This window comes from Artemia sp. Qi Xiang Cuo, chromosome 19 (assembly GCF_049724085.1).
Source record: "Artemia sp. Qi Xiang Cuo chromosome 19, ASM4972408v1, whole genome shotgun sequence".
In the NCBI taxonomy this organism is placed as follows: domain Eukaryota; kingdom Metazoa; phylum Arthropoda; class Branchiopoda; order Anostraca; family Artemiidae; genus Artemia; species Artemia sp. Qi Xiang Cuo.
In genome coordinates this window covers 56918056-56945769 of record NC_142812.1, presented here as the reverse complement: position 1 = coordinate 56945769, position 27714 = coordinate 56918056, and the positions used below count along the sequence as shown (strand labels likewise).

The window sequence follows — 27714 nt, the reverse complement described above, 5'->3', positions numbered from 1 at the left end:
ATAGTAATTTCTGGTCGTTTTGAGTTTGAACTTTAAAAGGTATTTGTATCTGCTGAGTTTAAGTTTAAAATGGCCTTTACTTTTCTTTGAAAAACTTATTTTTCGGAAAGCTTTTTTAATTAATTTTTGTTCGTTTTTGATTGCATAAAATTTCAAGTTTTTAAAAATTTCTTATTTCAAACTAAAACTTTAAAAAAAATCATCAAAATATCAAAACTGGTATCAAAGTACCAATATCAAAGTGAAAAAATGAGTTTGTGTCAATCTCGGAGTTTTTATTATATGATGTTTGAACTGTTTTTAACAAAATTATTATCTCAAAATTTTTATCGGAAGGGTTTGGGGAAAAAGTGCGGGGAGGGGGACTAGATTAAGCTTCGGTCTCTTTTGAATCTTTAAAAGTAAACTAGAACTTTCTATTTTCAATCAAATGAGCCCTCTCTGAATTTTATACGAGTATCCCTTATATAAGAACCATATATATCCTCAGAGTATAGCTTACAATGCATCCCTGGACCCTGGGGGGTTGTGTCGACCCTGGAGTTTTAATATCTGATGGTTGAACTATTTTTAACAAAATGGTCACCTGAAATTTTTATTGGATGGGTTTATCCATACGATACGCCCAAAGGCGTGGAGGACGGGAGGGGTTAGTTGCCCTCTGATCTTTTTCACTCTGAAAAAATGAACTACAACTTTTAATTTCCATTTAAATGAACCTTCTCTGACATTTTTACAAACTTACCTTCCATAAGAACCATACATGCCCCCAGAGCAATACTTCCAACGCCTTCCCCGGCCCTGAGGGGGGGGGTGTGTTGACACAGGAGTTTTTCTTATCTGATCTCTGAACTATTTTTAATGAAATGACCATACGTAAAGGTGTTTTTGTTATATGATGTTTCAATTATTTTTAACAAAATGGCTACCCCAAATTTTTTATCAGATGCATTTGGGGAAAAAGGGCTTGGGGAGCCAGTTGCCCTCTGATCACTTTTGACTCTTAAAAAGGGATCTAGTACTCTCCATTTCCAATCAAATGAGCCCCCTTTGAAGTTTATACGACGACCCCTTCTATATGAAGTGCCTCCGGGGAAAAAATAAATGGAGTCTGGGGGGAGGCAAGCTGCCTTCCAATCACTTTAGACTCTTAAAAAGTGAATTGCAACTTTCAAAATCCAATCAAATGAGCCCTTCTAGGAATTTTATAAAAACATCCCTTCCATAGCAACCATATATACCACCAGGGCATAACTTACAACGCCTACCCCCGGGCCCTGGGGGACTGTGTCGACACAAGAGTTTTTTTATTAGAACTTTGAACTATTTTTAACAAAATGTTTATCTAAACATTTTTATCGGACGCATTTAGGGCGTGGAGGAGGGGGGGGCTAGTTGCCCTCCGATCTATTTTGACTCTTAAAAAGTGAACAAGAGCTTTCAAATCAAATGAGCCCTCTCCGAATTTTATACGAGCATCCCTTCCATAAGAACTATATATGCCCCTAGATCATTACTCATAACGACTGCCTCCAGGCCCTGGCGGCTTCTGTCGACACAGGAATTTTTCTTATCTGACCTTTGAACTATTTTTGATGAAATATGCTATTATAAAAATTTTATCGGATGGACTTGGGGAAAAGGCGTGTGGGGGGGGGGGCTAGTTGCCCTCGGATATCTTTTGACTCTTAAAAATTTAACTAGAAATTTCAATTTCCAATCAAATTAGCCCCATCTGAAGTTCATACGAGCATCCCTTTCATAAGAACCATATACGCCCCCAGGACAACACTTACAACGCCTATCCCGCGGACTCTGGGGGGTGTTTTTTTTTATCTAATTTTTGAACAATTTCCAAAACACTGGCTATCTCAAAATTTCTAGGGGATGGGCTTGGGGAAAAAGCTTGGGGGGGGCTAGTTTAACTCTCTTGACTCTTAAAAAGTGAACTAGAACTTTCAATTTCCAATCAAATGAGCCCTCTATGAAGTATATAGGAGCATTCCTTTCACAAGAACCATACATGCCCTTAGGGCATAACTTAGAACGCCTTCCCCTGTGCCCTGGGGGGTGCTATTGACACCGGATTTTTCTTACCCGACCTTTGAACTATTTTTAACAAGATGTCTATCTCAAAATTTTCATCCGATAGGTTGGGGGATAGCTACCCTCGGATCTCTTTTGACTATTAAAAAGTAAGCTCGAATTTTCAATATCCAATCAAATAAGCCCTCTCTGAAGTTTGTACGAACATCCCTTTCATAGGAACAATATATGCCCCAGGGCATAACTTAAAACGCCTGCCCCCGGGCCCTGGGGGGTTGTGTCGACACCTGAGTTTTTGTTATCTGACTTTTGAGAAATTTTTAACTTAATGCCTATCTCAAAATTTTTATTGGATGCATTTGGGGAAAAGGGGTGTGGGGGGCTAGTTGCCCTCCAATATCTTTTGACTCGTAAAAACTTAACTAGAACTTTCAATTTCCAATCAAATGAGTCATTTCTGAAGTTTTTACGAGCGTCCATTCAATAAAAGCCATATATTCCCCCAGACTATAACTTACAACACCTGCCCTCGGGCCCTGGGGGGCTGTGTTGATCCCTGAGTTTTCGTTATATGGTCTTTGAACTATATAAAAAAAAGTTATCTCAAAGTTCTTATCGGATTGGTTTGAGGAAAAAAGGGCGGGGAGGGGGGGGGGCTAGTTGCCCTCCAATCTCTTTTGACTCTTAAAAAGTGAACTAGAGCTTTCAATTTCCAATCAAATGATCCCTGTTTGAAGTTAATACGAGCATCTGGTGGGTTGTGTCAACACCGGAACTTTGAACTATTTTTAACAAAATAGCTATCTTAAACTTTTATTGGATGCATTTGGGAAAATAGGGTTTAGGGGGGAAGCTGGTTAGCTTCCAATATTATTTGACGCTTAAAAAGTGAACTAGAACTTCCAATTTCCAATAAAATGAGCCCTCTCTAAAGTTTATACGACAATATTGTCTATAGAAAACCTTATATGCTCCCAGGGCGTAACTTACAACCCTTGCCCTGAGGGCTGTGGGGGAGTTGTCATCCTCAAAGACCTAATTTCCTTGAACTTAAAACTACGTGTAATAAAATGGCTGTCTCAAAATTTTGATTGGATGTTTTTGGGGAAAAGGTGTGCGTGAGAGGGGGGTTAGTTGCCCTCAAATCACTTTCAACTATTAAAAAGGGCACTAGTCCTTTGAATTTCCAATCGAATGAGCCTTTTTTGAAGTTTCTACGACATCGCCTTTTATAAAAACCTTATCTGCCCCCAGGGTATAACTTAAAACCGTTGCCTTGAGGGTTGTGGGGGAGTGTCCTCCTCAAAAACATATTTTCTATCTGAAAATCAACTATGTTGAACAAAATGGCTATTTCAAAATTTTGATTGGATGTGTTTCGAGGAATGATGGACGTGGGGGGGGGCTAGTTGCCCTCCAATTACTTTCGACTATTAAAAAGGACACTAGCTCTTTAAATTTTCAATCGAATGAGCCTTTTTTGAAGTTTCTACGACAATGCCATGTATAAAAAACCTTATATGCACCCAGGGCTTAACTTAAAACCCTTGCCCTAAGGGTTGTGGGGGAGTGTCCTTCACAAAAACATATTATCTATCTGGAAATCAGCTACGCTGAACAAAAAATTATTGGCTATCTCAAAATTTTGATTGGATGCGTTTGGGGGAAAGATGGGCGTGGGGCGGGGGGCTAGTTGCCCTTCAATCACTTTTGACTATTAAAAAGGGCACTAGCCCTTTGAATTTGTAATCGAATGCGCCTTTCTTGGCGCATTCTACGACAACACCTTCTATAAAACCTTATATGCCCCCAGGGCTTAACTTAAAACCCTTGCCCTGAGGGTTGTGGGGGAGTGTCTTCCTCAAAAATATATTTTCTATCTGAAAATCAACTACACTGAACAAAATGGCTATCTCAAAATTTTGACTAAATGTGTTTGGGGGAAGGATGGGCGTGGGGGGGGACTAGTGGCCCTCCAATCATTTTCGACTATTAAAAAGGGCACTAGAACTCTCGATTTACAATTGAATGACCCCCCTTTGAAGTTTTTACGACGACCCCTTCCATATGAAGTGCCTCTTGGAAAAAAATTGTTATAAATAAATAATAAAACATTGGAGCCGTATGGCCTTTACTATAGGCAACGCTACAGCATTGCATCTGATATAAAGTTGTTATCGGGGAAAGGTGGTATGTTTGATCCTGAACCTCCAAAAAGGCTAAGACTTTTAACTATTAACTTTAACTTTTAACTATATAAAGTTACAAAAAAAACATACAAAAAAACACAAGATCTTGAAAAATGCAGTTTTTCTTTTTGAATTTTTAACTTCAAGATCGAAGTTGAAACTTCAAAAATTCAATATTTTTGAATTTTAAAAGTTTATTGAAACTTCAATAAACTGCTTCGCAATTGACCCGAGATATATGTACAAAATTAGTTCAAATAAACCAACTCGTAATATTTTCCAATATTTGTAGAGTTCTAAAAACTAACGCCTAACTGAAAACTAAGCTTATTAGGCTGTGTAGAGAATTTTGATTGTATGCTTAAAGTTATCAATTTCATGGCCAGTGAAAGACTCTTAAGTGCCTTATAAATTAGTCGATTATTTTCTACAGGCCACACATAGCATTTTCTGCTCCTAAGATAATGTCCTGTTTTCTGGCTTGGTTTTGTGTTTTCAGCAAAGGGTTAGTTTTAAAACTCTAAAAAATATTACGAGTGAATTTATTAGAACTAGTTTTTTTGCGTAGTCTGCAAAGAAATAATTTTGCTCGTTTTTCAACTTCACTCTTTATTTCCGCAAGAAAAAACTTTCTTGCGGAAAAAACGTTTTCAATATTTATTTCACGGACAATATAAAAAGTGAATTAACCAATGAAAGTGTGAAGAAACTATTTCTAGCTGTTTCATTGGTTGATTTACTTCCGATTTTTTTTTAAATGGAAACATGGTTTGAGGTGGGGAAAAAAATTAAAATTAGTAGGTTCAAACCCCTGCGATAAGGGCAACTAAATTATTTTCTATAATATATGAAACAGCCTGGGAAAAACAATAAGAAAAATAATTTAACTTGATAATTTGAATAAATAGTACCCAAAAAGTTGGGAAAAATGGGGGGTTTTAGGATGAGAAGGGTTGAACCCCAAGTACCCTCTCGCTTACCTTTTTGTTATCACCATCTAAAATTTTAATACCAAGATTTTTTTTTATCTCCAGACTTAAATATTGGAACAGTTGAGATTTTTCCGAAATAGTGCATTTTTTAAGTAAACGCTATTCGCATGGCTTAAAAATAGCGTATCCAAAACTGTTGGAGGTCTAACTCTCTTTTGGTACTAAGAGACTTTTTACAAAGAAAAATGTAACAGAGAACTCTGATTTTCGAAGGAAATAGCTATTTTCTTCTTTTTTTACAGAAAAATCAGCATTGCTTAGATACTTTAACGTCAGCTTAAAGATAGATCCTCAAGCTTCAGAGTCTGAAAATTAATCTAGCTGTATTTTCCGTTAGAATTTCCGTTACATTTTACGTTAAAATTACCATTCAAGACTACTTTCAAAAACGACATTAGAGACGTTGTTTCTGAATCTTTTCTAATACCGTATTTGGCGTTAAATTCACAATTGGAAAGAACATATGTATGATTTATACGTAATATATATACTCAGCTAAAATATTGATGAGAGCTTTCAAAAGCCTGTTGTTGAGAACAACAAGCGTGAGATTTTTTTTCTAGTGAGCGCCAGAATCATTGGAAGAAGGAGGGAGTGGTTAACACCGAAAAAAATTAAAAACATTTAAATGTCAGCTGCTCCGCATCCTCCCTCCCCCTAGTGAGGAACTAAAAATAAACGGTGCACTCATGGTCCTTATGATTTACTTTCAGATATGCTTATTTACCGAACTGAAGCTGCTCTGGTAATATTAACCCTTATTTTGGCGTCTGGTGTTCTCTCTGAAAATGTGCCACTGCTCACCCTTAGACGGAGCACTTGCCTGCAGAATTACAGAAGTCTTCCAATTAGATACAAGCTAATATGCTCAGCTTTGGGATTAGCTACTGACGATGAAAGTGACGAAACAAATGAAGAAGAAGAAGAAGAAAATGCTATTGTATCAAGGCCAGCACGAGCTCAGCCTTTATCTTTTAGATCTTTGCCAGGTTTGTGTTTTTTTTTTATTCTGAACAAAGCCTCAATCAAATCACGACTTTGATAAAAAAGGAATTTTTATACCAATAAATATATCTAAAGAATCGGCTTTTTATGATGATTTAATAAAAAAATAAGTTTTTTAAACTTAAAGTAAGGAGCGACATTAAAACTTAAAACGAACAGAAATTATTCCGTATATGAATGGGGCTGTCCCCTCCTCAACGCCTCGCTCTTTACGCTAAAGTTTTTTATTGTTTTTAAAAATAAAGTTGTGAGACAGAAACAAACTTTAGCGTAAAGAGCGAGGTGTTGAGGAGGGAACAGCCCCTTTCATATACGGAATAATTTCTGTTCGTTTTAAGTTTTAATGTCACTCCTTAATTTCAGTTTAAAAAACTTGTTTTTTTTATTTAATTTCTGATCTTGTTTTAGTTAATGCAGCTTTTTTTTTGGCTCACCGTCATTGAATAAGTAAACAAAATTTGCATAAAAATTTTACTTTTCTTATGCTAAATGGCTGTCTCTAAATTTGGTTCTGATGTAATTTACAAATTAACTTACGTAACGAACTTCTATATTCGTATATTTTTCTTCTGGCAAAAAATACAAAGTTGCAGATTTTTGCAGATATGAGCTTGAAACATATAATAATAATAATAATATATTGCGAAAACAGGCTTGCGCCTCTATCTACAAAAATTTAAATAACCAAATGCTTTATCACTATAATGTTTGTCAATTTTGTTCTTAAACGCATTGACTGAATCTGAGTTTAGTGTTGGGCGATATTCGATATTAATATCAATATATCGATATATCGGATGAAATATCGATATCGAATATCAAAACGTAAATATCGATATCGAAAACGATATTTCGGAATTTTCCAGTATTTTCAGCTTTTCTCGCCATCTACTCGTGAATGACCAACAGAAAAGGTCCCACAGAGAAAAAAGTTTTCCAAATCTTCCAGAAGAAGAAGAATAACCTATGAAATCCAATGACTCATAAGACGGAGCTAATGCTCCAGAAACGTTGAAATAAACAACAATGACATTGTCATTCCTTATCATTCCACAGTTTGGATGTTTTTTAATGGAATGATTGAGACTTTTGTTAACTAATAGAAGAATGTGCGATTTTATCTAGTTTTATTTAGAATTTACCGCAATTTTCAAAAAATCATAACATGTTTGTGTTGGTAAGTACATTTTCATGCTGGAAGTGCAATATCCTACAAATATGTGTAATTAGTCTCAGTTAACAAGTTTTCTTGTCATATTTACAAGTTGAATCAAGAAGGCACACTTGTGCCTCTTTAAAGAGGCGACCCACCACAATGTTAAGCGATTTCCGGTCCTAGAGGTCGCAGAGAGACGGAGGTGATTGCATTTTGTAGCCCAAGCTAAGAAACGTGTAAAATTCCATCCTCCTCCGACTTTATCTTCATGGGGTAAACTGGGTCAGAAGTTTCGACCCTCCTACCACAGCCCCCCTTTAAAGCTGTCCGATCGGGCGTAAATATAGAGGTTAAGCCTTAATAGGGCCCGGGAGCTAATCCCCAAAATTTCAGCTCGATCCGATCACTTCTTCCCTGTTTTCCAAAAACCAGGTATAGCCACTTAAAGTTCATTTCTCTTTTTTATTTATTAGCCACGCCTAGAGGCCACAGTTGGCAACGGATCTAGATGAACGAGGACTTATTTGAAGCGGAATTTGACCAGTTAGGGCCTTTTGATATTTTCAGACGGAAAAAATTATCCCCCGAATTTACATTTACGAAAAACCTCGTTTTCCTATAAGAGCCCATGTTAAATTTTCCCACCACAGCCCCCCTTTAACGTTGTCCGATCGGGCTGAAATTTAGAGGATAAGCTTTCCTAGGGCCTGGGAGCTTATCCCCAAAATTTCAACTCAATCCGATCACTCCTTCCCTGTTTTCCAAAAACCAAATATCAAGTTTTGTGGGGATTTGCTTGCCTCAAAAATAGATAGCAAAGACTAAAAATAATATAACAATTGTCTCTGTGGTACAGTGGTCGCTACTACTGACTTTCAGGCTGAAGACTCGGGTTCGATTCCCAGTTAAAGGAATTTTTTTTTTATTGAATTTAAAGTTTAAAAAAGAAACTCAGTTTCTTTTTTAAATCCAATCTATTAAATCCTTCGGCTCAACAGGCGTCTCCAGAAGAATATCACAGTCGGCCTTCAGGTTACAGGTAAGTCTCCACTGCTTTGATAACATGCCGTATACCCGCATGCTCGAAGACAAGTTGAAAAAAGAAAATCTTACTGCGCATTTGATTTGAGTATTCAGGAATTAAAAGCCTTAACAAAAGAATCTTCAAGAGCGGGGGGTTTGGGGTGCGGCAGCCCCCCAACTTTAACTCCTGACACGATCAGCTAACAGTTAGTCAAGAAATAATAAGTAATAAACTGCACAAAAATGTGCAGAAATTATTTGAAAAAACTACGTTTTCTAAAGAGTTAAAGAGGCTGAGTCACAAGTTCGAACCTTAAAACGTACAGAGATTAGGAGGTACAGTTGGGGGGCTGCCGCCCCCAAACCCCCCACTTTCGCAACCTTTAAATAAAAAAAGTTTTTTAAACTGAAAGTAAGGAGCGACATTAAAACTTAAACAAACAGAAATTATTCCGTATATGAAAGGGGCTGTGCCCTCCTCAACGCCTCGCTCTTTACGCTAAAGTTTTTATTGTTTAAAAAAAGAGTTGTGAGAAAGTCAAACTTTAGTGTAAAGAGCGAGGCGTTGAGGAGGGCACAGCCCCTTTCATATACGGAATAATTTCTGTTCGTTTTAAGTTTTAATGTCGCTCCTCACTTTCAGTTTAAAAAACTTTTTTTTTATTTAAAGATTACGAAAGTGGGGGGTTTGGGGTGCGTCAGCCCCCCAACTGTACCTCCTAATCCCTGTACATTTTAAGTTCGAACGTGTGCCTCAGCCGCTTTAACTCTTTAGAAAACGTAGTTTTTTTTTCAAATAATTTCATTAAGGGTCTCCTAGAAGGGTCGTGATTCTACCTGGTTGATAACAAATTAGGCTATATGAAAACTTTGTGTGGAGTTATAGCCTAGTAAAGTGTTGCTGGAACAAAGGTAGTCACACACCCTGTTTGAATGAGTCACCCTTAGGTTTATGTGAAATTCCCAGTAAGATTCTGGAAAACTTTTATAAAACTAATACAAACTTAACCTAGACTAGGCTATAGTGGAGGGGTTATATTGGGTAAAACCTCCCAGTGCTTGGCTAATGCATAATCTTTGACAAGTAGGCTATCTTGATCAAAATACACTCCTCTTAAACATTTAAAACAGGCTCCCAATCTTGGGCACAGTGTATAGGTTTAGGCAGTTGGTATTGGTGGTAAATTTGCAGGTGGCACAATAATTTAGCTAGGATGAAAGTAAATACATCATTTGATGCCTTTTTTTATGCTCTTTCATAATCCAATGATTGCTTCTGTTGCAAATTGCATCTTGAGCCCTTAAAGGGGCCCTGAAGGTATTTTATTTGAATTATGAAAGAGCATAAGAAGTATCAAATGATGTTTTAACTTTCATTCTAGCAGATTATAAGGTCCACTTCAAACTTACCATGAAATTTAACCACCCCCCCCACCCTAATGTTCAAAAATAATACCAGAAATTTTGACAGCAAAGTTACAAAATTCAAAAATAAGTGCTACTTTTATTTACGGCATTTGAAAACTTGAAACATTAGGAAAACAGTTTATATTTGTGTTGCCCAATAAATGGGGTTTGATTGTTATTTTTTGGAATATATTACTCTTGAATAACTTATTTATAAATTATTGATATGTTTTTAACAACTTTTCAGTAACTTAACTACTGTTGATAACTTCTTTGTGTGGTTAAAAAAAATTCAATACCTTTGGGGCCCCTTTAAGGGCTCAAGATACAACTTGCAACAGAAGCAATTACTGAATTATGAGGGATGTCACCCTCCTGATTGAAGGGCAACCCTGTTTACCAAGCAGTCTGCAGCGTCACTTAACTCCTGGATTGTACCTTATGACCTACTCATGAACTCTGCTTGGCAAAAATCTACAACAGGAAGTGAAAATTCTGATCCGCATACCAACCCTACTTGTCAAGCAGACCTATCGTACGGAGATGAACTTCAAGCTCCGATACTTAGTTTTTTAATGTTTATATGTTTTTACGACTTTTGTGCTTTCACACTAGTTCATTTTTTATGGATGATTAAATGAATCTTATTTGTTTTCATTATATTCGATGTTAACTGACCACTTTGAAAGAGGTATACAAGTCGCAAGAAAACTAGTTTGTGAGATTTCAAGATGGATATATTATGGACATATTATAGACAAAATATGGACATAATTTGGCTGAAAAGGAAACATTTTTGGATGCTCAAGGGACATATTCATTGACCAAAAAATTCGCAACCCTGTATACTCACCGTTCAGGCCTGTTTATTAATTAAATCATCATTTTGACAATGATGATGTGACAATGATGTGACAATGATGGTTATGGGGCTTATAGCCCCATAACCCAAAATACTTTTATTGATTCCCAGCTGGGTAAGTGTAGAAGTAGAATTTCTCAGCCCACCTCGTAAAAATCAGGGTTTAAGTCAGGTACAGGGAACCTATGCTAGGTAAATATGCAACCTCAGACTGGTATAGCCTCGTACGTTGGTGATAAAAAGTATCAATCAAGCTTTTAGATCATAATTTTAGCTTTTCAACTGAAATTAACAACCTCCCTTTGCCACACAGGGTCAGGAGGCTTAAATTATAGTTTGAAGGTTAGATTCACACTTCTATTACCACGGCACTAGTTTCTTGTCCGAACAGTCCGAGGTTGCATAGGTCCCTGTGATGAAGCTGGTATGAAGTATGTAATGGGTAAGTCAGAGGGCGTTTTCAAAAATGTAGAAGTGCACTAAAGGGTTCTGTAATGTTGCCTGTTTGTGTGTCCTGTTTTTATGCTGCTTCTATGCTCAGTCAGGAAGAATGAGTCTGATGATTTTTTCCTTTGGTAATTAAATAGTGTCACAGCCTCTCCAGGTTGTGCTCGGTTGATTTGATTATTCTTTAGGCAGATGCGTTTCCGACAACTCGTCTAGCTTAGACTCTACCGCCTAGACTCTAGGCGGTAACACTGTCTTGACTTTGAAATCTCATTAATATCAGAGTATTGTCTTGCTACATGGCTATTGGACTAGTAGATAACATTTCTGTAAAACAGATTGGCAAAATATGATATTTTGGCAAATATTTGATATTTAGAAATTTAGCTGATAATATACTGTAATTTTTCATCATTTTCTTTTGCTTATTGATCTAGAGTACATAGCAAAATCCAACCCTATATGCCAAATCGAATCCTCACATTTGGTCCATTATTTGCTGGTTGGTACTACCACTTTATTTAACAAAATCAGTTCCATTGGATTCTATTTGCCTCTGAATGTTTAATATATTGCAGGTCCAGGTCTCTACCAGTTTTTAAAAAATGCCAAGTCCTTTGTGGGAATATTTTACAAAAGTATCGGCTAAGTCTGCACTATGCAAAATATGCAAAAAAAGTGTTGCTACCTCTGGAAATACCACCAACCTTAATGCTCATCTCAAGACAAACCACAAAAACAATACCAAAGCATAAAAGGGAGTTCATCGGCCGGGGGTGCCAGTGTTAACCCTGATTCTGATTCGTGTCCATCTGATGATGAACATGATTCAAGTCAAATTGTCCCATCACATAGCCAAAACTCAACCAGACCTTTGAGTCAAGCTAGTGACCCTACCCAAGTTACCCGTGATAGAAGTGACCAGACTGACTCAGGAGCACCAAGTGCAAAGCAGCTGAGAATTGACTCGTTGTTACAGACCAAGTACAGTGCAAAGCACCCTAAAACTGTAAAAATGAAGAAACTGGTTGTGAAATTCATTGCAAATGATATGCAACCCCTCTCTGTTGTTTCAAATCCTGGGTTTATTGATCTGGTGCAGGGCCTTGACCCTAATTATACTTTGCCATCCCGAGCTAAAGTGACAAGAGATCTTCTCCCTGAAATCTATGCTGTAGAAAAATTGAAACTGCAGGAGGCGCTAAAAATAAAGTAGGACATGTTTCCCTTACCACAGATATATGAACCTCCCAGGTGACTGAGGGTTTCATGACTGTCACTGTACATTACATTGACGAGAAAGGCTGCCTCTGCAGCAACGTGCTGCGAAACTTGAAGAAAGGCATACTGCTGATGCTATCGCAGCTCATCTTCTGAAAATTGCCACTGAGTGGGGGATTAAGGAAAAGGTTGTAGCTGTAGTTACCGATAATGGAGCAAATGTGGTACGGGCTGTAAAGGATGCTGCATCTGCTGTAGGTAAAGGCTGGAGACATGTTTCGTGCTTCGCATATACTCTGAATTTGATTGTGAGGGGTGCTATTGATGATACTGCTGACTTGTCACCTCTTGTCCAAAAAGCTAGGAACATAGTCAGCTTTTTCAGACGTAGTGTTGTAGCTGCCGACAAGCTGCGCCAGGTTCATATCTCTATTGACAATGTTTGCACCAAAAAACTAATACCTGATGTGACCACTAGACGGAATTCGCCTCTCACTGTGTTGCGTAGTCTACAAGATTTGAAAGAGTCGGTACCAAGTTTGCTTGTGCTTCTCGGTAAAGTAGATCTACTACTCACTGAAAGTGAGTGGGATGTTATATCAAACGTGATCGCGGTACTTACACCTTTTGACGAGGTCACAATCGAGCTCTCTTCTGAAAGCTATCCCTCCATCACAAAAGTCATGCCTTTATCCAAGATTTTGAGACGCCACCTTGTTCAGGTAGATTGTGGTGGATTTTCAAATGTCGCCGAGGACCTCCGCAAGGCTTTGATGGAGAAAATGCAAGCTAGGTTTATAAGCCTCGTCAGGTCACACCCGTGACGATTGCCACATACCTTGATCCGCGTTTCAAGAAAATGTATATTTCCCCTGACGATCTTGTCTCGGTTGAGGGGAAAATAGCAAGAGAGATGGATTTGACCTTGCTGTCTGCTGAATCCGTAGCAGCAGGTACAAGTACCGTCACAAACCCCGCGAGACAGCATTGACAGGCTCATGACAGTTTGTGGGGCTCACATGACGAAGTTCTGGTAGTCAACTCAGGACGTGGTTCGACAGCAGCCGAGTCTATCATGGCTCTGCAGCTTTTTAACAGGGAATCTGTAGTTCCAAGAAAAACGGATCCACTCAAGTAGTGGAATTCTCGCAACATGGGCTCTCAGAAATATCTGTACGGGGTTGCCATGAAATTCATGTCTGGGCCTACCACCTGTGTCCCTTCTGAGAGAGTTTTTTCCAAGGCGGGTCAGTTGATCACCGTGTTGAGAAACCAACTCTCTGGGAAAAACATTAACATGTTGCTGTTTTTGAATAGCCAAATATAGCCGCGTTTTTTTCTTGATTCCAAGTAGTTTCACGTCTGGGTTTTCGTGATATTCTTTCATATAATCGAATTTAGTTTTTTAATTGTTCAATGTTGTATTATTCGAAGTTTTTTATAAAAAAATGATGCAAAATACTCTTTAACTACGATTTTCATTATTTAACTTTGGCAAAAACAAGAGTGTATCGGAGCCAAAAACAGTTCCGAAATATCGATATCGATATATCGAATATCGAAAGTGAAAATATCGATATATCGATATATCGATATATCGAAAAATCGAAATATCGCCCAACACTATCTGAGTTAACAGTGTCTGATGGTAGTGCATTCCATTCGGAGACAATGCGGTTGCTGAATGCCCATCTCCCAACATCTCTTCTGAAACGTTCTTCAGTTAGCTTAAACTCGTGACCTCTCAGGTTATTATTCTTTAATGTTATTATCTCTTCTGGAGGGATGTTGTCGTAGTATCTGTTGCATATTTTGTATACTTCAATAAGAACTCCTCTCAAAAATCGGTATGAGAGGCTTGGGAGCGACAGTTTTTTCAAACGGTCTTGGTATGATAAGTCTCTAAGTGATGGAACAAATTTAGTAGCCCTCCAGGGGGAAACATATGTTATAGGGTTTTCTGATACGCTGAATCTGGCGGTGTGATTTTCATTAAAATTATTTTACTTTTAGGGTATGTTTCCCCCTCTTTAAAAAATCAGGTAAATTTTCTCAGGCTCGTAGCCTTTGATGAGTAATACTAAACTTAATAAAATTCTTATATTTCGAATCAACATTATAAGCCCATTCTTTTGATACATTTATTGATATCAAAGTTCCGTTTTTAAAAGTTTCGATTACTATTTAGCCGTATCGCTTTTTTTTATTGTTTTTTTTTATTATTGCGTATATGTTATTAAGTATATGATGGGGTTCTCCCCGTAGTCAATACCACGCTCTTTACGTTAAAAGTTAAAAAAAAATTAATTCACAAACCCCTGAATCACAAAGGCCTTTTAATTAGAATAGATAGCTCTTTTGAAAGCACTAAAAAAAATGTAGCGTAAAGAGCGAGGTATTGACTTGGGGGAGAACCCCCTCATATACGAAATAATTTCTGTTCATTTTAAGTTCTAATGTTGTTTCTTACTTTCAGTTGAAAAAACTTATTTTTTTAAATTTAATTTCTGATCGTTTTTTAAATAATGCTTGGAAATCTGGCGCCCCCTTCATAGAAATATCCCTTATCCCAAAGAAACATACTCCACGGAAAGATTCTCCGTATTAACCCCCTCCTCCAGCCCCCCCCCACCAGAAAAAAATTCTTCCTGAAAATGTCTGTATACTTCCCAATAACCAATACAATATGTAGCCTAAGCAATGGGCAAAGTTCATAACTTGCAGCCCTTCCCCTGGGAACTGTGGGGGATTAAGTCGTCGTAAAAGACATATTAATTAGATTTTTGACTATGCTGAACAAAATGGCTATCTCAAAATTTTAATTGGGTGACTTTGAGAAACAAATGAGCGTGGGAGGGGGCCTAGTTGCCCTACATTTTTTTTGGTCACTTAAAAAGGGTACTAGAACTTTTAATTTCCGTTTCAATGAGCCCTCCTACGATATTCTAGGACCACTGGATCAATACGATTGCCCCTGGGGAAAAGAAAAAAAAATAAAGACAAACAAATAAACACACACCCGTGATTTTTCTTCTGGCAAAAAATGCAAAATTCCGCATTTTTGTAGATAGGAGCTTGAAACCTCTACAGTAGGGTTACGCTGAATATTATGGTGTGAATTTAATTAAGGTTATGTAATCCTTAAGGGGTCTTTTCCCTCTTTTTCCGAAAATCAGCCAATTTTCCTCAGGAGCAAGACTTTTGAAGGGTAAGATTAAATTTAATGAAACTTACATATTTGAAATCAGAATTAAAATCTGATTCTTTTGATGTATCTATTGGTACCAAAATTCCGTTTTTTAGAGTTTCGGTTACCATTGAGCCGGGTCGCTCCTTACTTACAGTTCGTTACCACGAACTGTTTGATTAGATGAAAAAAAACAAGTTTTTCTAACTGAAAGTAAGGAGCGACATAAAAACTTAAAACGAACAGAGTTTATTCCATATATGAAAGGAACTGTCCCCTCCTCAACGTCTCGCTCTTTACGCTAAAGTTTATTTTTGTTAAAAAAAAGAGTTGTGACAAAAAGTCAAACTTTAGCATAAAGAGCGAGATGTTGAGGAGGGGAAAGCCCCTTTCATATACGGAATAATTTCTGTTCGTTTTGAGTTTTAATGTCGTTCCTTACTTTCAGTTAAAAAAAACTTGTTTTTTTTATTGAATTTTTGAACGTTTTTGATAATGCAGGTTTTGATTTTGGCTCACCGAAGATCAATAGTTAAAACACAATTTGCATATTAATTTTACTTTTATTTGGTTAAATGGCTTTCTCGAAAGTTGTTTAGTTTTATTTACCAACGTTTTCATTAATAACAAATATACGTAACTTACAAATTAACATACGTAATGAACTTCTATATTCATATATTTCTAATACGTATATTAGGGGGTTCGTCCCCTATTCAATACCTAGCTCTTTACGCTAAAGTTCTAATTTTATTCCAATTCTTTAAAACCGACCCCTTAATCACAAAGGCCGTTAATTAGAATAAACAGATCTTATGAAAGTACTAAAAAACAATATTTGGCTTAAAGAGTAAGGTATTGAATAGGGGGCGAACCCAATCATATACGTAATAATTTCTGTTCGGTTTAAGTTTTGATGTTGCTCCTTACTTTCAGTTGAAAAACTTTTTTTTTTAATATCTGATCGTTTTTAAATAATGCTGGGAAATCCGGTGCCCCCTTTATAACATTGTCCCTTCCCCCATGACAACTCCCTACATGGAAAGATCCTCCCACATAAACCCTGACCCCCTTCCCCCACTACCAGAAAAATACCCCCTGAAAACGTCTGTATACTTCCCAATAACCAATACTATATGGAAACATTGGGTAAAGCTCAAAACTTTCAGCCCGGCCCCCGGAGACTTTGGGGGATTAAGTTATCCTAAAAGACATAGTCCTTATATTTTCGACCATGCTGAACAAAATGGCTTCTGAAAATCTTAAAATTTTGATTGGGTGACTTTGGCAAAAAATGAGCACGGGAGGGGGCCTAGTTGCCCTCCATTTTTTTGGTCACTTAAAAAGAGTACTAGAATTTTTAATTTCTATTTGAATGAGCCATCCCACGATATTCTATAGGACCACTGGGTCGATACGATCACTCCCGGGAAAAAACAATAAATAAACATGCATCCGTGATCTTTTTTCTGGCAAAAAAAATGCAGAATTCCACATTTTTGTAGATAGGAGCTTGAAACCTATACAGGAGGGCTCGCTGATACGCTGAATTTGATGGGGTGATTTTCCTTAAGGTTCTATAACTTTTAGGAGGAGTTTCCCCCTTTTTTTTGAAAATCAGGCAAATTTTCTCAGGCGCAAAACTTTTTATGGGTAAGAATAAACTTGATAAAACTTATATATTTGAAATTAACATTAAAATCAGATTCTTTTGATGTATCTATTGGTATCAAAATTCCATTTTTTAGAGTTTCGGTTACTATTTAGCCGGGTCGCTCCTTACTTACAGTTCGTTGTCACGAACTGTTTGATTTTAATTAAGTTTAATCTTACCTGTCATAGGTTACGAGCCTGAAATTTTTTTTCTGATTTTCAAGAAAATAGAGAAACACCCCCTAAAAGTCAAGTGATCTTAATGAAAATTACACCATCAGAATTAGAGTATCAGAGAACCCTGCTGTACTTGGTTTCAGGCTCATATCTGTAAAAATGTGGAATTGTGTATTTTTTGCCAGAATAAAGATCACGGATGTGTGTTTTTTTCCCCAGTGTGATAGTATTGACCCAGTGGGTCTAGAATATTGGGAAAGGGCTCATTCGACCGGAAAATTAAAAATTCTAGTGCCCTTTTAAGTGAGCAAAAAATTGGAGAGCAGTTAGGCCCCCTCCCACCCCCTTGTTCCCAAAATAATCCGGTCAAACTTTTGAGATAGCAAATTTGTTCATCATAGTTGATAGGCCCAATAACTATGCCTTTGGGTATAACATGACCCCCCACTGCCCCAGGAGAAAGCTCCTTAAGTTTTGAAATGTGTCCATTGTTTACGAATAGTATTTGTTATTGGGATGCAGGCACACATCTTTAGGTGGGGGGGGACAAATTTTCTGCTGGGGGTTTTCAAGGGGAATTTTCCATGGGGAGAAAAGTTTCCGGGGAGTTAATTTGTCAGGGGAAATTATACACTGCGGGAATTTGCCATAATTCTTATACAAAATTCTTTTTATTTGTCTTGCTTTCTCTTTTCTGTTTCAATTTTACGCGCCGAGTGGTTAAGAGTATTGTACAGGGTAAATTTTCACCCGCATTGAATTGTCTAGAGGATATTTCCGTGGGGAAAAGGTTACTCCGTGGAGGTGGGGCCAGATGTCCTGGCATTATTTAAAAAATGATCATAAATTTAATAAAAAGAACAAGTTTTTTCAACTAAAAGTAAGGAGCAAAATTAAAACTTAAAACGAGCAGACCTTATTTCCTATATAAAGTAGGCTGCCTCTTCCTCAGCACCTCGATCTTTACACTAAAGTTTGAATTTTGTCCCAATTCCTTAAAAATGACTCCTGAAAGACAAGGGCCGTTTAATTAGAAAAATAAGATGCTTTTTTAAAAGTACTAAAAACTTTAGCGTAACGAGTGAGGTATATAGGAGGGGGACTATCCCCTCCCTGAAAAGTTCCTCCGTTCCTTCTAAAACTGACTTTGAACCAAGCTGACGTACATATTAGTTTCTAATTAATTTTACTGGGAATCATTTATGGTTTTCTAAGGAATAAACATTGCTGCAGCACTGATGACACTTTGATTTAAGTTGAAGCACCAAGAATATCAAAATAAAAATATCCCCCCCCCCAAATCAACTTAGGTCTATTCACATCGGAAAACCGTGGCTTCCAAAGATTCTCCCTTTGGCTGTTTCAAAATTATGAAGCTTTTAGGGTACTCTCACATTTTCGTCAGTGTTGCCAAGTTGAATCGTGGAAATAAATAAGTAAAACTGATTAGTTAGCTTTAATAAAAATTTTAGTCATTAAACATTAAAAAAGTTGTAATCTGTTGATTCCTAAAAACAGATACACCTTCAAAGGAAAGCAACATCTTCTTAAGCTGTGTGGTCCCGTATGATTTTTAGCGAATTTTGGCTGATTTTTCACCCAAATTACTTTGTTCAAAATTGGCACCTGCTACTAACAAAAGCAGCATAACTGCATACGGAGGCTATTTTAAAAAAATGAATCCATGTTTGTTTTTTAATATGCATGGTTGTGCAAGTTTCAATTTAACCAACCAATCGTTTTCACTGTCCCTGGTGCTAAAAATATTTCCTTGTTAAAACCTAGAGCTAAAAGTGAACGCTAAAACTTTACGCTAAAACTTTAGCGTAAAGAGTGAGGTATATAGGAGGGGGACTATCCCCTCCCTGAAAAGTTCCTCCGTTCCTTCTAAAACTGACTTTGAACCAAGCTGACGTACATATTAGTTTCTAATTAATTTTACTGGGAATCATTTATGGTTTTCTAAGGAATAAACATTGCTGCAGCACTGATGACACTTTGATTTAAGTTGAAGCACCAAGAATATCAAAATAAAAATATTCCCCCCCCCCAAATCAACTTAGGTCTATTCACGTCGGAAAACCGTGGCTTCCAAAGATTCTCCCTTTGGCTGTTTCAAAATTATGAAGCTTTTAGGGTACTCTCACATTTTCGTCAGTGTTGCCAAGTTGAATCGTGGAAATAAATAAGTAAAACTGATTAGTTAGCTTTAATAAAAATTTTAGTCATTAAACATTAAAAAAGTTGTAATCTGTTGATTCCTAAAAACAGATACACCTTCAAAGGAAAGCAACATCTTCTTAAGCTGTGTGGTCCCGTATGATTTTTAGCGAATTTTGGCTGATTTTTCACCCAAATTACTTTGTTCAAAATTGGCACCTGCTACTAACAAAAGCAGCATAACTGCATACGGAGGCTATTTTAAAAAAATGAATCCATGTTTGTTTTTTAATATGCATGGTTGTGCAAGTTTCAATTTAACCAACCAATCGTTTTCACTGTCCCTGGTGCTAAAGTTATTTCCTTGTTAAAACCTAGAGCTCACAGTTCATATAATTATCTGAACTGTGCTTGAGCTGATTAGTTTAAAGCTAACTTCAACTTACGGAAAGACTACAAATATTAAAATATAAAAATGAATAAAACAGCTAAAACAGGTCACTATTGAAAAAAAACAAAGGTTTTACTTTTGTTTTAACAAGCCTACTCTTCCTGACAAGGATAAATTTTCAAAATAATTTGTTTTTCACGAAACTGTTGATCAAACTGATTCAATGATTTGTTTTGAATTAATTTTATTCAAAATTATCAATGTCCTGACATTATGGCAAGCATTGTTGCAGCTCAGATCATTTTCTACTATAGATATACTGTTTTCTTTGTGGATTTGTGCCAAAGAACACACAAAAACCTAATTATGTAGAAGTTTCTGAAGTTTCAAATAAACTTGGGCATTAAATAAAAATAGATTTAAAACTATTTATTACAACGAGCACTAAGTTGACAAAAAAAAATTCGTGTTCAATCTGTGAATGTTTTCATTCATTATTTCTATCATTTCATTTCATTTCAATGTTTTCATTCAATTCAATCATTCTGTGAGTGTAACCATCCTATTTTGGCTTATGAAATGTATATTTTAAATATCAGTATTAAAAAAAATAAAACAAGTTAAAGCTTCACTATGTTCTTATTTATATTAAACTGTTATATCTATTATTCGAATTATACTTTTAAACCTTTAATATTTTTTTAATTATTAAACGATGCCGTTTTCATCTTTAAAAGACCTCAGCCCCAGAGAAAAAGAAAAAGTTGCTTTCCTAAGATTCTATGGAAAAAATTGCGTTGAAGCTTTTCTTTTATGTACATCCTTGATGTAGAAGAAGTCATTCATGTTATACCTTAGCTTTGAAGAAATAAAAAAAAACTGAATTCCTTAAAAATCTGGCTGGTTTTGAAAGGCTCATGTGTGAAACTTAAAGCCAGTAAAAATGACAAAAACTTAGATTCAACCTAGTTAAATTTTTTTTTGTGTAAAAAATTACAACGTTAAAAAACAATTAAAAAACAACTTAAAAAACAACTTTTTCGAACAACAATAGTCCTTACAAAAACCCTCCTTTTTAACATGCATCAACCCAATACTTGTAAAATTTTCTATAATAGATTTTAAGTTTGATGAAGATAGGTTAATATATTTATAACCTTTAGATTAATATATAAATATTAATCTATAGATATTCTATAGATAATCTATAAATATTAATCTATAGATTAATATATATTAATATATTATTAATAGCCGCAAAAATTGGCATTAACATAGTCTGCACACGTCCATTTATCAGACTAAAATAAGGATAATGATATTAGCGTTTTTATTTAATCAAAATATTTAATTAAATCGATGTTGGCCCCGCCAAGAAAACTGAACCGACTTCCTGACCGTCAACGCACTTTTCTCATCAATCTAACTCCCACATAAAAAAAAATTGGGCCTTGGGAATGTCACTTTTGATAAATTGACGAAATACTAATTTCAAAAAGAATATTGCTGCGTTCCTTACTCACCCTTATTGCTAGAATGACATATAGGAAATATCTCTTATAAAGTCGAGCAAAAGACTGAGGATATGGCAAGAATATTTGGGGAACGACGGATTAAATCACAAGGCGATTGTTAAGACCTAAAAAATAAACATACACCAATATAAATGTAAACACGCACACACACACACACACACATATATATATATATATATATATATATATATATATATATATATATATATATATATATATATATATATATATATATATATATATATATATATATATATATATATATATATATATATATATATATATATATATATATATATATATATATATATATATATATATATATATATATATATATATATATATATATGTAGTATGCTACTGCTACTACTATTACCAATACTACTACTACTATTATTATTACTACCACAACTACTACTACTCATACTATTACTACTTCTATTGCTAATACTGCTACAACTACTACTGCTACCACTACTACTACTACTACTACTACTAATACAAGTTGTGAGACAGAGTCAAACTTTAGCGTAAAGAGCGAGGCGTTGAGGAGGGGACAGTCCCTTTCATATACGGAACACTTTTTGTTCGTTTTAAGTTTTAATGTCATTCCTTACTTTCAGTCAAAAATACTTGTTTTTTTTTATTTTATTTCTGAATGTTTTTGAATTAATGCGCTTCTGATTTTGGCTCACCGTACATGAATTATTAATGATTGAATCGAAATTTGCATATTAATTTTTTTTTTTTTTGGCTAAATGGCTTTCTCGAAATTTTGATCTGACGTAACTTACGAACTAACTTACGTAACGAACTTCTATATATTTTTATTACGTATGTTAGGGGGTTCACCCCCTATTCAATACCTGACTCTTTACGCAAAAGTTCAAATTTTGTTCCAATTCTTTAAGAATTGCCCCTTAATCACAAAGGCCGTTAATTAGAATAAATAGCTCTTATGAAAGTACAAAAAAACCTTAGCATAAAGAGCGAGGTAATGACTAGGGGGTGAACCCAATCATATATGTAATAATCAGTGTCCGTTTTAAGTTTTGATGTCACTTCTTACTTTCAGATGAAATAATTTGTTTTCATTTAATTTCTGATCGTTTTTTTTAAATAATGCTTGGAAATCCGGCGCCCCGTTCATAGAAATGTCCCTTCCCCCATGAAAACTACCTCCATGGAAAGATCCTCCTACGCAATCCTTGACTCCCCCCCATTCCAAATACCAGAAGAAATCTCCCTGAAAACTTCTGTATACTTCCCAACAACCAATACTTACTTGCAGACCTTACTTGCAGATACTTACTTTCAGCCCTTCCCTCGGGGACAGTGGGGGATTAAGTCATCCTCAAAGACATAGTTATTGTATTTTTCGACCATGCTGAACAAAAAGGCTATCTCAAAATTTAGATTGGGTGACTTTGGGAAAAAAATGAACGTAGGTCACTTAAAGGTCACTTAAATGAAAGTTGCCCTCAATTTTTTGGGTCACTTAAAAAGAGCACTAGAACCTTTCATTTCCGTTCGAATCAGCACTCTCGCGATATTTTAGGACCACTGGGTCGATGCGATCACCCCTAGGGAAAAAAACAAAAAAAACGAATAAACACGCATCCGTGATCTTTCTTATGGCAAAAAATACAAAATTCCACAATGTTGCAGATAGGAACTTGAAACCTCTATAATAGGGTTCTCTGATACGCTGAATCTGATAATGTGATTTTCATTAAAATACTATGACTTTTAAGGGGTTTTCCCCCCTTATTTTGAAAATAAGGCAAATGTTCTCAGGCCCATAACTTTGGTAAGACTAAACTTGATGAAACTTATATATTTGGAATCAGCACAAAAATCTGATTCTTTTTATGTATCTATTGGTATCGAAGTTCCGTTTTTTAGAGTTTCGAATACTATTGAGCCGCGTCGCTCCTTACTTACAGTCTGGCAAAAAGTTACCACGAACTGTTTGATGATGGTAGACGGTAATAAGCTTACCTAAGCTATGGATGTCAGGTCTTTATCTTGTTTAAAGAATAAATTTGACAGGATCTTTGCCTGTCACCATCAGGTTCAAATTCAAATCTCTTGCCCAAGATTTGAACCTGATGATGACAGGCAAAGATCCTGTCGAAATTATCGTTTAAACAAAATTAAGACCTGACACCCTTAGCTTAGGTAAGCTTATTACCATCTACCATTATTATCTTTCGTTATAGCTCTAAAAAATGTGATAGAGCTAAATTCTTTGTGCATCTTCTTTTTTGTCATACGGCAGTCAAATGTCTACCTAGAACTATCTGGAAAATAGTGCCTCTAGAAAATACTAACAAATCTGCATCTGCCTTCCGAAGTATCGACGTTTCAGAACCATATTTCCCTGCTCTCCCTACCATATCTTCCAAAATCTTAGTCTTGGTTCGCAGATTTATCTTCTTATTCTTGGGAACTTTCTTCGACTACAAAAATAACACCATGGGCCATTCGTACAGTCCAAAGCCCACGTACATTTTACATCTTCGCTACACCCACCATATTTACTTATAATACTCCTCAGGCAAGTGAATCGACGCAATTGATCAATCTTCTCGTCACTCAACATCACCTTTCAATCCTCATTTATTCCTCGTCCAAGCCCCTTAGTTCTCTTAATTTCTCAATAAATCAAAAATCCATTGATTTTCAAGCAATTAATTTTAATCAGTTCAATCAATCAATTTTCAACCCCAATTTTTTCCAGCCCCTTAGTTCAATAAATTTTTTATCATTTCTTAAATCTATTCATGAACTCTAAATCCCAAAAACCTCCAAAAACTCATTTCGATTGCTAACACACTTATAAAGGACACTCTAATAAATTCTAAATTTATTATCTGAATTCATTAGCTCAAAACTAAATTCATTATCTAGATCTAGAAGAGTAACACTAGGCTCAATGCTCTCCCATGCCGAGTTTCTTAGGACAAAATCCCTCAAAACAATCCATATAAATGGAGATAGGACACAGCCCTTTGGATCTCCTGATTCAACACCAAACCAGTTACTAACCCCACATTCCTACCTTAACTGCAGCAATATTCTTTTTGTTAACTAACTCAATACCTCAACAGCAATACCTTAATTTACGCTTTTCTATCGGCTGAATCAAATTACTGTTTATAATCTGTAAAACAAAGAATGAGAGGGGCCTGATGATACAGATGATTCAGAAATCTGATGATTCAGATTTCTCATTTTGTTCATCTAAGAGGGACAATTTGGTCAATGCAGCCTCTGGTCTTTCTAAAACCACACTTGTCTTCTCTTTTAGGGTACTTCCCATTCTTGTAAAATATCATTTATAGTATTCACGAATTTATGTCCAGCTTGGCCCCCACAATACTTTCAAGAACTCATTGACCATACTATGGAAACCCTAAACATTTTAATTTTTATTCTTTTAGTGCTGTGTTCAACTATCTTTCGCAAAGTAAGTCTTCCTTCACTTACAAATTGTCAGAAAAATTTTATTCTTTTATATATCCTTTCCTACAACTTTATCTCGGTTTACCATTTTCTCAAAATGTTCAGCCCATCTCACTTTAACACTTGTTATTCACAAACTGAGCCCTCGTTCCTACCTTTAATTGGAAAAAGTCCACAACAGAGAGACTACTTACTCTCAATTTCTTAATATGTCAATACAATAGCTTGATATTTCGACATTACCTTAAAGATTTTCGGCAAATTTTATCCATGGACTTCCCATTTTACACCCCCTTAATTCACACTTCCATGCCTTTTCTGCTTCTATTACTTTCCTCTTATTCTCATATGATCTATTTTGTGCAAACCCCTCCTCTTTTCTCCCAGGCTTAAAATGTTTTCGCTAATATTCCTAGTTGCATTTCAACCTTTCCTCCCTATTTTACTTTCTCTTAATTCATAAAATATTTTATTAAAATTATTCAGTTCAACTTCTACATTGTCAAATTTTTAATCTCAAGTTCCATTTACAAAAAATTAAACAAGAAAAACGGGTTTTAATTTCTATAAAGCAGTGAATACAAAGCACTTAATTAAACAAAAATACTCCGAATATTTCGGCCCCACATCCGGGAGCCTTTCTCAACGGAAAAAAAACGAAAAAATTTCTTACATCAACATAAAAAACATACTAAACAAACATACTTTTTTTTCCGTTGAGAGAGGCTCCCGGATGTGGGGCCGAAATATTCGGAGTATTTTTGTTTAATTAAGTGTTTTGTATTCACTGCTTTATAGAAATTAAAACCCGTTTTTATTGTTTAATTTTTTGTAAATTGAAAATCAGTGTGGTCTAAGAAATTATTTATCTCAAGTTCCATACTCAACCGTTCCTGGAAACTTCCTCTCAAGTTTTCATCTTGCAGTTCAACAACATCATAACTTCTCGGAAGGTGGTTACCCTTCATAAATTTCAGTTTTAGATTAACCCTAGGCACTACTACGTGGTGATTTTTACTTTCAACATCAGTAACAGTACTCCTATATATCCTAGTATCTTGTGTTGATCCTGCCAGGCGTTGGTTTACGTTAACTATAATCAATAAAGTTAGCCGTCTTACCATCATGTGAATACCCTGTTAACTTAAGGGCAATTTTATGCCAAAGTACTGTATTGGTTATAACCAGACTGATATGCCTATAAAATTGCAGCAGTTAATAATTACATCAAATTTACCATGGCTGGGATGCCATCTATCCCTATTTCCGCCATGATAAACTTAGAATTACAAAACAAGCAGTCCCCGGGACCACCAGTCGAATGGAAGCTTTGCGCAACATTTGGTCCGTCTTGGTCACTATGCGATGCTCTGGTTTTCCACATCTGGTGATGCTCTTCTGTCAACAAGAGTCGACATCCCACAGAAGCATTCTCAAGCCTATTACCTCCAACTTACAGTCAATAAATGAGATGACTATGAATGTGTAAATGTAAATATGTAAAGCGCATTTGAAAATCTACAAATGTAAGGACTTATCAAGAATCAGTTTATTTAAGTTAGTTTCGTAGATATATCTTACGTAATCTGCGAAGAAATAATTTTTCAGTTTCATCTTCGCTCGTACCCTCACTTCGTCATGCCTTTTGAAAGAATGATGACTTGGAAATTCCCTTTCTTTGATGTTAATAAAAAAAATATAAAAATTTCAAAGCTGTCTGATTGGAAAGGAAGGAGGGGGTGTATTTTTGCTATTTTGAAGTTTTGCTGTCTTAATAAAAAAAACTCTCTGATTCTTATATTTTCATTTCCTTTAAAGTGCTCACAATTTTCCCGTTGTTTTTCTCTTATCTGGATTAGGTAGCATAAAGAGCAAAAAATATTTTTGCCATTTTTTCTCGGCCAAAAAGGCTAAAAAAAGATAATTTCAGATAAAAGCTACAACGCTCGCGCCATCAACAACATTGTTGGGCAACATTTGAAAAGAAACAAACTAACAAATCCTCACCTCTTCATGTCTTTTGGAAGAACGAGGACTTAAGACTTCAATTTCTTTGTGTTTTCAAAATAGAAAAATTAAATGAATTATTTTAATTTTAGAAACTATCGTCAAAACTGGCGGATTTGAGGGGGAGGGGTAATTTTTTTCTTGTTTCAATCTTTTACTGTCTTAATTAAAATTTTGCCTGGTTATTTATATTTTCATTTCACTTTTACTGCTGACAATTTTCTTTTTGTTTTTTCTCTTATCCTGATTTGGTGGCATACAGAGCAAGAAAATATTTTGTAATTGTTTTCTTGACCGAAATGACTAAAAACAGTTTGTTTTCAGATAAACACTACAACGCTCGGACCATCAACACTATTGTGGGGCAACATTTGAAAAGAAACGAACCAACAAACCCTCATTTCTTCATGCGTTTCGGAAGATCTAGTACTTAAAAATTTTCTGTCTCTGTTGTTATATATTTGTACAATTTTGATGTCATCGATCTTTTGAGATGTGATATTAAACCAACTATGAACAGCTGTTTCTGTTCTTATTATACAAGTTTAACTGCTTATTAATAAACTTATATGAATATTATTAAAATAACAATTTATATGTCTTCCGAGGAGAATGCAAACCACAGTTCATATAATTATCCAGTATGATCATTCTCTATCTCACCCATTATAAAAACCCGGACCGGGGTGCGAGTGCTCCGGAGAACGTTTTTGCAGATATAAACATAAGCGAAGTCAGATCTTTTCACGGATAGACAAGTCAGACTGTGATCTAATCGGAAACAAGTA

At 35.8% G+C, this 27714-nt stretch overlaps 1 protein-coding gene across 1 annotated transcript in view; it reads left to right on the top strand.

Moving 5' to 3' along the window:
- The window catches only part of LOC148941038 (uncharacterized), a 62672-nt gene extending 35223 nt beyond the window's left edge, over nucleotides 1-27449 (top strand). The window contains exons 2-3 of the mRNA XM_089105386.1: nucleotides 5941-6216; nucleotides 27251-27449. Of these exons, the coding sequence (XP_088961512.1) occupies nucleotides 5943-6216; nucleotides 27251-27360 (384 nt within the window). The 5' untranslated portion in view covers nucleotides 5941-5942 and the 3' untranslated portion in view covers nucleotides 27361-27449. The remainder of the gene's footprint in view (nucleotides 1-5940; nucleotides 6217-27250) is intronic.
- Nucleotides 27450-27714: the final 265 nt, after the last annotated feature.